Source organism: Opisthorchis viverrini (genome assembly GCF_000715545.1).
Source record: "Opisthorchis viverrini unplaced genomic scaffold opera_v5_159, whole genome shotgun sequence".
Classification (NCBI taxonomy): domain Eukaryota; kingdom Metazoa; phylum Platyhelminthes; class Trematoda; order Opisthorchiida; family Opisthorchiidae; genus Opisthorchis; species Opisthorchis viverrini.
In genome coordinates this window covers 868,502-882,818 of record NW_008751816.1, presented here as the reverse complement: position 1 = coordinate 882,818, position 14,317 = coordinate 868,502, and the positions used below count along the sequence as shown (strand labels likewise).

The 14,317-nt window shown below is 43.3% G+C and overlaps 2 protein-coding genes across 2 annotated transcripts in view; one reads left to right on the top strand and one right to left on the bottom strand.

Moving 5' to 3' along the window:
- Window positions 1–1,562: 1,562 nt before the first annotated feature.
- The window catches only part of T265_14218 (hypothetical protein), a gene marked incomplete at both ends in the record, with an annotated part of 42,462 nt that continues 29,707 nt past the window's right edge, over window positions 1,563–14,317 (bottom strand). Inside the window, 13 exon segments of the mRNA XM_009172603.1 lie at window positions 1,563–1,807; window positions 2,399–2,494; window positions 3,223–3,457; window positions 3,893–4,003; window positions 4,100–4,171; window positions 4,895–5,029; window positions 6,080–6,379; window positions 6,875–7,115; window positions 7,261–7,479; window positions 7,712–7,836; window positions 8,574–8,699; window positions 10,698–10,787; window positions 11,459–11,527. Coding sequence (XP_009170867.1) covers window positions 1,644–1,807; window positions 2,399–2,494; window positions 3,223–3,457; window positions 3,893–4,003; window positions 4,100–4,171; window positions 4,895–5,029; window positions 6,080–6,379; window positions 6,875–7,115; window positions 7,261–7,479; window positions 7,712–7,836; window positions 8,574–8,699; window positions 10,698–10,787; window positions 11,459–11,527 — 1,983 coding nt within the window.
- The window catches only part of T265_07145 (hypothetical protein), a gene marked incomplete at both ends in the record, with an annotated part of 8,060 nt that continues 7,015 nt past the window's right edge, over window positions 13,273–14,317 (top strand). The window contains one exon of the mRNA XM_009172589.1: window positions 13,273–13,439. Within this exon, the coding sequence (XP_009170853.1) occupies window positions 13,273–13,439 (167 nt within the window). The remainder of the gene's footprint in view (window positions 13,440–14,317) is intronic.

Genomic DNA, 14,317 nt, shown 5'->3' with positions numbered 1-14,317 from the left:
ACTGCGGGAATAGAACCTTGACAGTTGCTTGCGAAAAAAGCATTGCTGCAGCCAGTTGAGATTGGATTTGATCACAGTTTCATCGGTGAATTTGTGCGCCAAAGAATGTAGCATACGGATACACTGTTAGCTAGCACATTGCAGTTACTGACTGATTCAAGCAATCAGGTGGGTCATGTTAAGTAATGTGCCGAAATCCCAAAGGCCAAATGGAGGTTTACTAACAAATGCACTACCACGAACACCATAATAAGACAATAGAATTGCACAAACCTCAAATCGTGGGAATAAGCCGACTTCTGTATACCGGGTTAGGTACTGCTAATTCCAAATGGAATCATGCACGAGTAAATCGTTAGGAAACAGTACTCCTATCCAAAGCTTACACTGACTAAAAACAAAGTGTCACAAGATGACACACTCACGTCGTTGCATTAAACTAGGTGCGCGACGACAACGGTTTGGGTCCAGGTCGAAACCAGAAAGTGGGGTATGGACGCAAAACGAAGGCAAAAAACGAGGTATCCCACTGAATACAATAACAGTAGAAGAATCAACAGCAATATCATCGCTTTCATTTACCAGGATTTGTATTTTCGACCCGCTGAACCTTCGGGATAACTGCTACTCGTGTTCAATCAAACAAAAGTAAACAACCCCCAAAGGAGACAAATGTAGTTGTTGTGCTTTTTTTATGACAGAACGAGCAGTTTTATAAAAAGTTACCATCACCTTCAATTCAGGATTTTCGCCTTATCCGCAGTTGATAAGCGAAGCTCTGTTAGTCGAAGGGGACGTGCTTAAAAAATGACAGAGGGGAGGAGTACCAGCGTGGCACGACTTAGCTGGGAAATCCATTCAAACGGACTTTAATCCGATTTAAAGTGGTAGGCGGTTTAATTTTAATGAAATCCCTATAATTCCGACAACGATGGGCATCGGTTGAAGCATAAGAATTCTTAGTCAAGCAAATAGGGCGAGTTAGGGTAGCCTCGACGTTTAGCTACTGAAAGTGTAAGATGAAGGAATAAGGTTCAGGTTCAAGAAAAAGTGAGTGGGTGAATCACATCGCAACGTCAGCCAGTGGCAAACTCGTAATCGGATGTACGTTAGTTACCAGTATCTCATAAAGGGTATGAACCGGCACGACTAAAAAGCTTTGTTGAGACTCGTTTGCCTTCCCTTCAGGGTTGCAAGACGTTTGTCAAAATGCATTTTATGTAATACAATTCCATAAATCCAATCTCACTTGAGTAGTTATCAGAGAAGCGTTTCGTCCTCGGGCTTCTCTGATGTTCTGATCGTGAAAGTGTGAACCACGCGATCATCTGTCATGGGCTACTTTTGAGACAGACATTGATAACATAAGAAAAGGGAGAACCGAACAAATGAGCGCATTCAAACAATCAAGTAACAGGTTGCCTACCGCTATTCACAACTCGAAGTGACCAGCTAGGCATTATATGGGGAATATACCTCTGACAAACCACGATGTTCATAGCTAACTCATAAACGGCAATAGTCCTAATTAACGGTGGCGATGAAACCACTGTCAAGGTCTGCGAGCAAACCGACAACCGCGATTCATGCAGGCATGTTAGACCGAACGGTGGTAAACACGAACGCTGCATAAAATCAGAGACTTACAAGGTAAATGTCTCATTGAACTTGGGAGACCAAGTGTTTGGCTTTGACTTGGTGGCAAATCGGTGCTTCTTCTCTGCAAGCAGTGGACCAACGAGGACAACTTCGACAAACGGTCGAAATCCGCCGGTTCCGGACCATTTCAGGTTGTTGGCTGCGATGACTGAATAGGGTAATGTAATGTAAAGTACAATGAGTTGAAGGTTACTTGGAGCGTTGTGGATGGTCAGCTAACGGGATGCCATGGGGAATGGTGTAACTAACAATAGCGGATTTGAAGAACCAGGGCATAAGCTGTGGTCTACGGACAACCATGATAGACAAGCACAGAGTTGACAGGGCTCCAATCACAAACTTTAGAAAATTCGACACTCACAGTAGAATCAAACTCCACAAGTACCCGCTCTCTCACATCAAGATAACCATCAAAACCATATGGAGAACTGGGTCAAGAAGATGAAAACGGTACAGAAAATTCGAAGGCATTTCACTGGATGACAAACCTACATATAATGCAAGGGAAATGAAACGCTGTTGAAGAAGCTGAATCTCCAATCACCCGCACAGAATAGGTCGAGCGGGGGTGTGCAAAAGTGTATCCCTGAGCTTTGTGTGGATCTGTGTGCTGATCCAGGTAGTATAGAACTGAGTTTAACACCAGTCTAAAGCTTACTAATGCGGTTAGCTACGAAAGAAAACAAGCGTGCGCAATTTGGATGTTTGATGATTTGCAACAGCACAGAAAATGTCTCACCTGTTACCATAACCTTATGTTCACCATGTGAAGGATGCCGATACAGGTCAACTTGGATGGAAACTTCTCCAACAGTTTCCTCGATGGCTGGTTTATCTGAGAAAGTAGGTGCAGAATGCAAACTAAGTTTACAGAATGGTCACAGTGATCGGAGAAATAACAGAGACGGAGCACAGCTGCGTTTCGGAGTAATGCTTCGCCCCCGCGCAAGTCGCACATAATGTAGGTGAAGCAGCTAGGTGTTATTCGATTCTTATTCTGAAACTTTGATTAAACAAGAAGACCAAACAGTTAGTTCTGAATCAAACGATTACGCTAAGCATTGTCTTCTGTGGAACTGAACAATGGGTTTTTAAAATACAGTTAAAAGTGATGTTTTCGACGTAGACTGTCTGTGATTGGACATCTGTCGTACACATTGGGAGTTGTAGAACACAGACGATTCTTAACCTCGACGATGTGGATGTTCAGTCGATAGATCGTAACCACAGAAACAGTTATATAGTGGATCGACTTCGGAATCTGAACTACGACTGTCATAACGCTGAGACTATCAGCCAAGTAATGCGAGTGTAACCTTCTGGAGATGCAATTCTTGGACAGAGGTCAATTTGGTTGTTCACCTGAAAATCTTACAAACGGACAGACTCCTATTAGATTACGTCATCGTGGGCGGTGCCTTGAGAAAATCTCTCCGATAGATGGTAAACGTATGCCAAAACATTACGACACCCATCTTGGTCCAGTTAACTCATCCGGTGACTTGTGCTTGGTGATGGGCGAACACAAACGGCAACAAATGAACAAAAAAGACTATGCAGTACCTTGAGACGTTTGAGTTGCCACAAAATTCTTGATTAAAGCATCCGTGGTCTGAGTGTACAAAGAGAGCGCGTATCGCAAAGACTGCAATTCCGGTGACTTATCCAAATACGTGCTCTTTAGACCACTACCGCCAGCATGGAAGTAGCTCTTGATAGCGTCCAAAGCGATGTCTAGTATTTGACAATGCCTTGGAGTGAGGTTCCGCTCAGTCACACCGGTGTCTTTGGAAATGTCCTGGGCGTGAAAGAGAGGAAAAGGTCGATTAATCAGATGCACAACGTGATTGTGTCAGAATGTATGAGAAAATAATTCCTACCTTGCTCACGAGAAGCGTATCTCCGGTTGTAGGAAAGGGGAGAAATCGTTGAACCTAACAATTTAGAGCTAATCACAATGCTAGTCAGCTGCTCGTTTATCTTCGAGGCTATACGGCTATTGAGACGAACAGCGTAAGGTATTGCGTACTCTAGAGTGAATGAGCATACGCAAGCTGTCCAAAGTTGGGCTGGTGCATACTTACGATGCGTTGAACAACAACACACGTCAAAAACTAACATGGACGGTAGTTCACAGAAGGATGCAGAAGGATGCAATCCAGAATGTACTGTACAAACTTATCGCAATCCTCCCACAGTGGTAGAAACTTGAGGTTGTTGACGAGCAACTTACCTGAAGGATTCGGCTGGCGGGTAACTGACTGCTGACATTCGTTAATAGGCTTTGGGAAACACTGGAAATTTTTGCTTGAGCCGTCGATGGAATAGTCAAATTGAGGAAGAGCTGAAATAAACGGAAGATGAATAGAGGAGGTTAGTGAAGCAGGGTGAACGGAATCCTCACGCTGACAATTAGGAGAGAGGCTCCCCAACGACTTACCGCTCTAGGGTCCGAAACTGTAGGCAAGACGACCTGCTTCTCTAAAGTGTGCATTGAGACTTTAAAGAGCTCCTATGGTAGCAGAAAAAAGAAATGTTTGTGAATTGGTGCTCCTTTATAAAGTATCAGCAGGGAAACACAGAGCAAAAAGATGTGGAACGTGTTGATACATTAAGCAAGTTTATAGGGGAACTGTAATATGTTGTCCAACGGGGTTTTAGGCCGTTAGGTGCTCTTTTTAAATTAAAAGGAAACATAGCAACTATCTTCCTTGTTTTTTGTATTCTATTTCATGAGTACAAGGTGTATTCATATCAACCGATATAAAACTGAAAAATTCGCAGTGCAAAACACCGTAAAGCACTTCAACTGACCACAGAAAAGCTAAGGAAATGGGATAGCTCTACTATGCTGAGTACGTAAAAATCGGCGTGCACAGAGGGAAACTCCTTGTCTTCCACAAGTGGTTTTTATTGGCTAGAGACACTGCTTTGAATGAATGCGATCTGTATTTTCTTATGCAGCAGCTAAGTGCGTAATATTAAAACCAGGCGCATAACCCTCAAAGCAATCATGCTCCGTAACAACGCAGTCTGAAGACAGCGTCATCAGCTGATTATGAGCACGTTAATCAGCTTGTTGATACAACCATATGGAATAACTGACCATAGATGAGCCAGACACCGAATCAAATAGCTCTACTGACTGAAATTTTTGAAAAAAAAACCCGACAGAAACGAAACAAAGACGGAAACGAAATACATGCGTCCCTCAATCCACAGAATACTGACACACCTTGAGCAGACGCTTCAACACAGTTTTCTCGCACAAATCAGCCAAGGCGGACAAGGTGGCTTCGTAATGATCCATGAGTGGATGGAGAATCAGATCGGCTTCAGACTCAACGCTGGCTTTCGAATTCGGTGAACACTGCGAAAGAGAGGAAGAGGATTGAGGTTACTGAAAACTATTCGTTTAACATGATTAGTCGTAGTTAAACGTGTATGAAATGAAGACGTCATGGTACAACCTCCGGATTGGAAACAAGGAGCCAAAGACTGCTTTTTTTTGCTAGAAGACAAATTGCTGCGTTAAAAGTATAGTTATGAAGATTGGCATGAATGACCAAGTGCTAGTAAACTTTTGAAGCAAGCTTTACGCAACTAGCCTCATTCAACCAATACATGGGTGTCTTACTGGCTTATCTTGATGCTTTTTCCCCTGTCTGTCGGCACTCGCGGGGCAATCGAAGATCATTACTTGGAAGAGCCACTTCAAGATCTGGAGCGGTAAACTTCTTTTAGAGGTTACATACCTCCGGAGTGCATTTTTCAAGAGGTGTCCGCGGGGGAGACCCCGTTTTTCCCAAATAGACAACTAAACAAGTGCGCACATAGGATAAGATAGAATGGAGTGAGGGCACACTAGGTTGGCAAACCGGTCAATCACTGTGTGCTTTGAGAATGGTCTCTCAATGGGGTTTGCTTTAAACCGACACCAAGTCAACATGTGATGTCTATATGATATATCATTACTGGGCATAACGAAGGGTCAAGTCATTGTTGTTAAAAAGAAACAGCATGAGGAGAGTCAGAGGTCACGGTACCAACCCTGTTCAACGACCCAATCAATAAACCACTATAAAACTATTGACAGACAACACAGGACAACTAACTAAAACAAAATAACCGAATGGAGATCAACGAAACAAATTACAGAAAACCGATGTAAGGCTTGACGGAATACCTGTCGGTAAAATCTATCTCGCTAGAGTGAAAAGTTAGTGAGAGCACGGACACTTGTGTGAAGCGTCATGCGGATACCATGTGATCTGCCGTGTGCATCGCTCCAGACAAAAAAGCAACTAGCTTGTTACAACTACTGCGGCTAAAAACAGTGGATGAGCCGGTTGCCGCTGATGCGTGATAGTATGACTTGCTAAGAGTTGAACACAACAACTTGGAGCTCTAGCTGACTGACCTGATGAAGTAATTTGCTCAGTTCTTTGATCTTTGTGGCGATTTCACCCTGAAGTTGTTGGGCATACTGTGCGGCCAAGTCATCGATTACTAGATGAAGCATCTGCTGCAAATCGCTCATGGCGGTCAACGTGTCTTCTGGCAAATTATTCCCACCCATGGCCTCGAATACTTTTTCCAGTTGGACGCGCATCTGTTGGATGTTGTTCATGATTATGCAGGCGACCTCCTGCTGTCCCACCCAGCTTTTAAAATCAGCTTTAACAATTTCCGCATAGGTGAGAAGAACTTTGCTCACAGTCTGGTTGAGAAAGGAAAAATAAACAGGTGATGAGATCCGGCACCTTTCATATTAAAAGCGCACAGAATACAGCTCAATAGTAGAAAAAACACGCGTAGGAAGAACACCATAATCAACGTGTTCCATACATACACTGATATCGGACACTACACAAACCCATTTTGGCAAGCCGAATAAGTGGACTAGTGAGTGCTGATGGGAACTCGTAGAAAAACAGGTTTTGTGCACATATCAAAAAGGAGACCTGGTGGTGCACGATCCGGGTGCTTTTCTGAGAAGAATTGCTTATCTCAGAGAGCTTCGATGTGGTCCTTGGTAGGAGCTGCACAAAATTCGGCTTATTAGCATAATGTTGAACTGATTCTGATGGAAGACAGTGAGGATGAGCTCAATGCACTTCACAGTTGTGTGTATTCAAGTACATGGTGTATCTAATCATATTTAACGGAAAAAAATTCGGGAAGACGTGTAGAAACTCAAAGCCAATGTGCTTACCCGTGAAAATCTATTCAAAAACCGCTCCTGAACGTCAGTGTCTGGACATTCCAGTTTTTTAATAACATCGAAGCATTGATTCAACTGCGTGAAAACGTCGACCACAGAATTGGAGAAGAGGGCGTGTTCGCTGGACCGCTGGAAACCATCACGCTTGTCTCGTTCGTACGCATTGCGGAGGAAATCCATTGAGACCTCATCGTTTTCATTCAGCCATTGCATCACGAATGGTTCGAACCAACTAAAGTGTAGTTAGGGAGCAAAAGAACTAATGCTCGAGTGTTCGAAAAACAAATGTTAGACGGGAGAATTTCACATTTGTGCTAGTTGAGAGGAAAACACGGAGGGCATTAAACCAAAAAGGACTATGTAAGCATTCAAATTACCGGGGATATTCGGGAACTTTGTCTTTCATTTCTGGTGCAATGGCCACATGTTTGTTGTAGAACCATTTGACTTTGAAACATAGATTCATGTAGTCAGAAGATTTGCAGTAGCGTTGTTCCGCACGTGCGTGAACTTCCAACGCGATACGCAGATCCTCTGATAGCCTCTCCCACATGCATATGGCGCTCAGATGACCCATGTTGACTTCTTGTGGAAATCTGTGGGATGCAAACAGAAGGACATTTTACGGTTAATGCTAAGCGCGAAGTCGTCAGCAGAGGACCAGTCGGACGGCAGTGAAGAGCAGCAATGTTTACTAATGCTAAGCGCGAAGTCGTCAGCAGAGGACCACTCGGACGGCAGTGAAGAGCAGCAATGTTTACGTTCTAGTTGTAGTTCAAACAGGCGGCAGTGAAAATACAGAAGGACAAGTCAGGACTGACAACTTACTGATTGATAACTGTCGCATAGGTTGTCTTGTCCTCATCGATAACTGAAACCAAAAGAGTGATCAGGCGATGCCAAAATTCCAAGGATTTCAAAGATGGAGCCCCTTCATCAGCGGTCACGGGTTCCTGAGGATAGAGAACACGTAGAGAATTACATAAGTTGGAGGGGAGTCAGTATCACGATCGAATTTCATCAGAGTTAAAAGACGAGATGAGCGTGGCGCGGTTATTTTGAACTACCCATGAGAGGGACAGTAGTGTATTGAGGATACGTATTTCAAGATGACGGGTGTGTTGCAGCACAAGGATCGTCCGGATAACATGGGGTTGCAACCGAACACATTGTCAGAGAGACAGACGTTAGGCCCATAAATAAGCAGAAAAAGATGTTTTCATTAGAGTCATTGTGTAATAGAGGCAAGTTTGACCACATGGACGCGCCATGGTTCAAGTCACGTGAGGAGCAAAGTTACAGAATAACAGCTGCTGGATGACCGAAAGTTTTCATGACAGCTTGGACCTCCCGAAAAGGCATCAGTGAGGGATTGTGGGCCCATCCACAGAGGCTCATTGAGATTTCCCAGAGGCCAAATGGTGGAGTGGTGAAATGAATCGTCAATACTTGATTATAAATCCGGCAAAATGAAGTATCGCACTCATTCAGCCCGTAGAGCTGCTCAGAAAAATACGTTTTTTTAAAAAAAAAACAATCATAAAGTACTCAACGGGATTCTAAATATTGATCAGTTTAAACGGACGGGATGAAATATTAATCCATATCTTGAAAGTGCTGAAGAATTAAAAAAAGTGTATTAGTTGTGCAACACTTCATCACAAGCGATCAGTTTATACGACAGCCTTACCTGAAACTGTCTTGCATAGACCTCATTGACATTTTCGTAGATAAATTGATAAGTGCTTTGCATACAAGCCCGTGTACATTCACGCACTACTTGACTGGCCCTGGGTGGACTGGACAGCTCTTGAACCTTGAGTGAGGAAATAAAGTGGAAAATGGGGAAGAGGGAAACTGGTTTTTAGCATCAGCGCAGTGGCATCTCATATACAGACCATATGACACGCAATTCAATGTGCGGGTTTCATAGTTTAACTGCAAAAAGCACAACCGATCAGGCTTTACGAAGGAATCGCATCAGCGTAGTGCTTACCCTTCACAATGTTTGAAAACCGACCACTTACAAAAGCACAGATATTCAACAGCAATATTAACCATCCGTTACCTAAATGCGACGTCGAGTTGGTGCGCGTTTAAAGTTTGTGCACTTCTGCTGAGCATACCAGGATGTCGTTCCATCCACATGACTATCTCGTACACTGTGGTCATTCCAGTCAAGTGAATGCACTTTAAGATCCCCAAGTGCTGGCGGCTGTTCAGGTTAATTCATCCATTTAGTGGATGAAGCGTTGCCAGCTAGACGACACAGGTCCACAATCAGATGCAGGACAACGAGTTCAAAAGGCGGTGCGGTTGATATAAGCAGCATGGTAAGATAAGTGGTTTGAGAATGACAAAAATATGGCGAGTGTGATCAGCATGAAACTCTCAGATCTGGAAAAGGATAAGCAGACAGGCCAGTAGCTGGCTTTGAGGGACTGATCACACCTAGAACCACATTGGTATGTAACCAAGGAAATGAGAATTCTGTGTTGCCACAGCGGCGAAAAAACGATCGATTATCAGATCTGACCACTAAACATCATTCGCAACTTCAAAGAATAACGAATTGGTAAGCCAGCACACGCATTTGGAGCTGTTGAATCTGCGTTAGTACCGGTTTACACAAACCGCGATAAGGATGGAGGTGTAATCTAACCTCAGATCTTTCAGCTGAGGACTCGGGCTCCCTAAGATCCATGGCGGAAGATATAGTTGAGCGACATTTGAAATCATCAAACATTTCCCGTCCATCGGGTTACTACGGGTCAAGAGCAGCCGTATCGCGTCCAACCATTCAGGTGAAGTAGAGGAAGGCTTTGCGAACTCTGAGCGTAAATTTTCAGGAACTCGAGGAAGTTCCAATGAAACTATGGGGAGCACAAAAATGTATTATAAACGGTGGACGATCGAGCTGAAGTTTAACGCTCTCACAGTCTACCAGCTGCGAATCGGATCACGAATAGGTGATGTTGAAATGGCTTCGAAAGGGGTAACTTTGGATAACATAACGTGACCTATTATATATATATATATTGAGCGATCAAATTGGATAGAATACTTCCGATGAGTCCGAAAGTTCAACATAGGAGGTCAAAGGAGCGAAGAATGTAATCTTGCGATAAACACTCATTTGGTGCTGACGAGGGTCTCATGTGAAACCCACCTAAATCTATCATTGATAATATTCCTCACATGAATAAATATTAGAGGCGGGAGATGATTTAAGTGAAATTCCGCTGAGTCTCCCGTCAGTATCAAAGCATTGCAACATATGCGCAATTTTGTGCTTAGTTAGAACATGTCTGCGAAGATTCTGGGGAGTGGGCATACCTGGTAAACCCTAGGAAAAAGGGAGCGGGAGTGTGCTGTCCACAGTTTTCATCGGACCTATGAGTAGTGTTCGAACAGTGTGATTCTGTTCTTTCACCTCACACGAGATAGGGAAAGCAGCATTGTCAGAAGAGAAGGATTCGAACGGTGAAAGTTTTTTTTTCGATGGATAGGACTGCGCCGTGACAAAATGAACCGTAGTGCTACCCGAAATATCGAAGATGGGTTAGGAAATTATGTGCACTGCGGTGGTTTGTACATCATTGGATGATTATTCTCCCCAAGTATCAGGGGAATATAACACAAAACATTAGACAGATGCACGTAAGAAGGGAGTTGAGGATGGGAAGGAGACAGCTAACCCAGCAGGTGTGACAGGAAATTCAGAGAAAATTACAAAGAACAAAACTTTGTACGTGTAGAAGTTGCTGAAAAGGGCGGCCGAAAACTGCTTGAAGCGAGCAGCTGATTGACTTACCTTCATGCGGAAGAACGTGATGCTAGTTAGTAAATCCACAGTAGACTTCAAATCTTGTAACTTATCCGGTTGGGAAGCAGGAAACGAATTCTGTAGAACAAAAAGAAAATATTCAAGGAATGGTCTTACAAAACCCCTGTATTTATTGTTCATAAATTCACAAGAGAAACGGTGCGACCGAATTATGGAAATTGTCGGGGGATACCTTGGAGCTAGCTTAAGGCCCTTCGTATCCGGCCATTAGTGTGACCTGTGAGTGGGGATATGTAATGTGGGCACTAAAAGCTCAACCGAGGCATGAATATCCACGATGTGAGCCACCTAAGTAGGTCATAAAGACACACAACTAGGAAGTTTCGTGGGTAACACGATCGTCACCACACTGGCCGTCGTGTCGACGAAAAAGGTAGTATTGAAATGGAACCCGAGGAACAACCCGGAGATTAAGCAATAGTCTAAATAACCTACTTTTGGTGCGCAAATTTTAAAACTTTTCATGTGTGGAAGCCACAATTTAAGGACTCGATTTAGTAAATACGGAATGTTTGGCTAGAAAATAATTGTTCGATATCGAACCCGCCAGTCGGACCACGGGATACAGATAACTCTGCACTTAAATTTACTTGTTCAAAATCTACGACTCCAGCGAAAAAAATCTACCAGCAGGAGCACCAACCAACACAAATATCAAGACTGGTTCCGAGGCAAAAGACAACATCACCAGGATAGAATATCAGAGATGCTATCACAAAAGAACTCACTCGATACATTGACAGGCTGATACGAAGCGAGTTGTGGAGTTGGTCGAGTAATTTGACAAACTTTTCTTTCTGGAATGAACAGGATAAGCATGGAAAGCGTCTCATTTCATAAGCGAAAATGTGGATGGGAGATGTTAGAATTCACCAAGCTAGTCCATAAAAGTCAACCGAACACACTGATTCTGTCACGATCACTTCAGTCAAGCTCGATCGCCTCAAATGGGTGAATGGGTATGTTGTTGGTGGTACAAAATGGTACAGAATTCGTTATTTAATCTGAATAGTTGCTCAGCTACTCACTACCCAATGCTGTCGAGGTTGAAAAACGACACTAACAAGCTGCCCATTGTTCATGGATTCCTTGATAGGCCTTTCCGTACACTATTAATAAGACGCCAGTACCGCCTACGCAGCCACAAACAAAGTGTGGATCCGATAAGCCACGTTAAACATACGGTAAGTTTAAGAATATTGTGGGTCATAACTTTCCGCACTGACCAGTAGCGGAATAACAGCGCAGATGGAGAAGTGGGGTCAAAGTGACCTTTATTCCACTATGAAGGGGAAGTGCTACTGTACAGTATTTCAGCATTTAGATGATACAGTGTTTCCCCTTTGTTCAAATCTTCAGAAAGCATAGACAACTGTGTAGTGCTGGAGAGGTGGTCGTATAACGGATGGAGGAATAATGAATAAAAGTGATGCGCACAGCCACAGTCTTAAGCAGAGATTCGACACAAGAAGGGTCGTTGGACGAGGAAGCACTTTATACGGGTGCAGTTTAGCCCATGCTGTAGTCAGTCTTGAGTAGGATTAAAATAGTTAGTTCATATACTTTGGTTGTTGAGAGGCCATAGATCATATGAATTCTGCCAGACCCCATTGGTGTGCGTAAATTGTAGTGATCACCGTGTCCAACTTGATAAACTAGAGACAGCTTTCGGTAGAAAATGTATGTTATAGCTAGGATCACATTCATATACCTCAGACACCTTTGCTTACCCTATGAGACGGTGGCGGAAATATAGATAGAATTAATTCTGTCCGTGGAAATTCAGATGAGGGCATACTGCCCACGATGGTATCCACAGTAAATCCGTTACCAATGAATGGTGTGAACAACTTTTGGTATCATGTGAGAAAAAAAATCGGGATTCGAGGGTTTCTCGGATCGGAAAAACTGAGTGACAAAAGCACACTAAAGAGCGGTGTGATTGCTCCACCTCTGTTAAAAGTTCAGGTAACAAATCGCTCTTGCGGTTGTTTGACCATATACAAATGGTGATTCTCAGTAGGGAGGAAACTGCTGAATAGTGATCCTCTCAGGTTAGGTTGACCAATCACGACCAAGTCGTTTCGCTTAACATCAACAAAACTTTGGTTCTTTGGCGGAGTATGCATCATCACGCTGGTTTTGCTTAAGGACAACTCATATTAAACAACCATCTACAAAATCGATAAAGTCCTACGAATACTTCCGGATGACCTAGGAGGAGGATCTTGGTCGTGATGAATGGTCATTAATGGGCAGGGGGTGGGAAGTTTCGTCGAGTGAAATGAGGTGAAAATTGTCCTCAAATGTTTAACTCATCTAGTGGGGCAATATCCATAATTGCGGTACAATTCATATTAGTGTGGAGGTCACTGGGAAGCGGTCTAGATTTCTACAAATCAGCTAACGATTCTTGTTCTCGATGGTTTTCCCCAAGGCTTTGAGAAAAATCCCACTTATTCATTGTTCACCAGTTTAATCGTCAGACATGAGGTTAGCTAGGCGGATACACAGGACAATCACTTACACGGCCACGTCTGTTATGAAGGAGAAAGTTACGGTGATTGAGGAGCGGCATATTGATTGCCATGGTTGCCACGGTGAACTGATCCCAACACTACTTAAACTGTGGCGCACACCCTCACTCCAGCGGCAGACAGCACGGTTTAATACCGTGATTATCTTTGGTCGTTCGGATGGGCGGCACGCGTGTGTCTATCCCACACAGCTGACCAGAGGCTAAAAGCGAGCCAAGACCACCATGATTCAGTTCAGCGTATCAGCTATAAACTATTTAACAAACGTAAGTTGGTTACAGCTGCTACAGTTTTGGTCACCGGAAAACGGGAACGTGAGGGATGCAACCAAGAATTGGAGGGATGGCAGTGTCACTTAGTTTGCATTATATATTGCTCCGAGGGGACGGGAAACTGGGCTGCTACGTATTGAAAGCAATGGCTTTGATGCACGAGCGCCACTGGTTGCGAGATTAGGTTATACTTACGTTCCAAGTAATCTCGGTTTTCTAGCTAACCCTACGCAGGCGATATCTGAAGAGGCTAGTCACAAGTGGCCCCTTCCAAGGAAGATTCATTTGGCAACCAAAACTGTTATTTCTGAGAGACGTCTCTGTCTCATTTATTTTTGAAGCAGCTGGTAGATACATTATTAGTTGAACATGGTTCGCTCAGATCCTGCAGTCATTCAGTTTAAAGGCGCAAGCCTGACAATTCAAAGTTTGACGGGATTATGCATACATTCATGTGCGCATGTTCACGAGACCACTGAGTAATGGCGTGTTCAATTTATGTTACCGTTTTTCGGGAGAAAATAGTTTTTATAGGCTTCGGCTGAATTCAAAGTCGGGATTATGCATACATTCATGTGCGCATGTTCACGAGACCACTGAGTAATGGCGTGTTCAATTTATGTTACCGTTTTTCTTTCGAAAATAGTTTTTATAGGCTTCGGCTGGTGTTTTTGAAGGTCATTCCGATCGGTCAAGCAGATGCACTTGGTATATATATATATATATATATATATATATATATATATATATATATATACATATATATTTTTATAAAAAA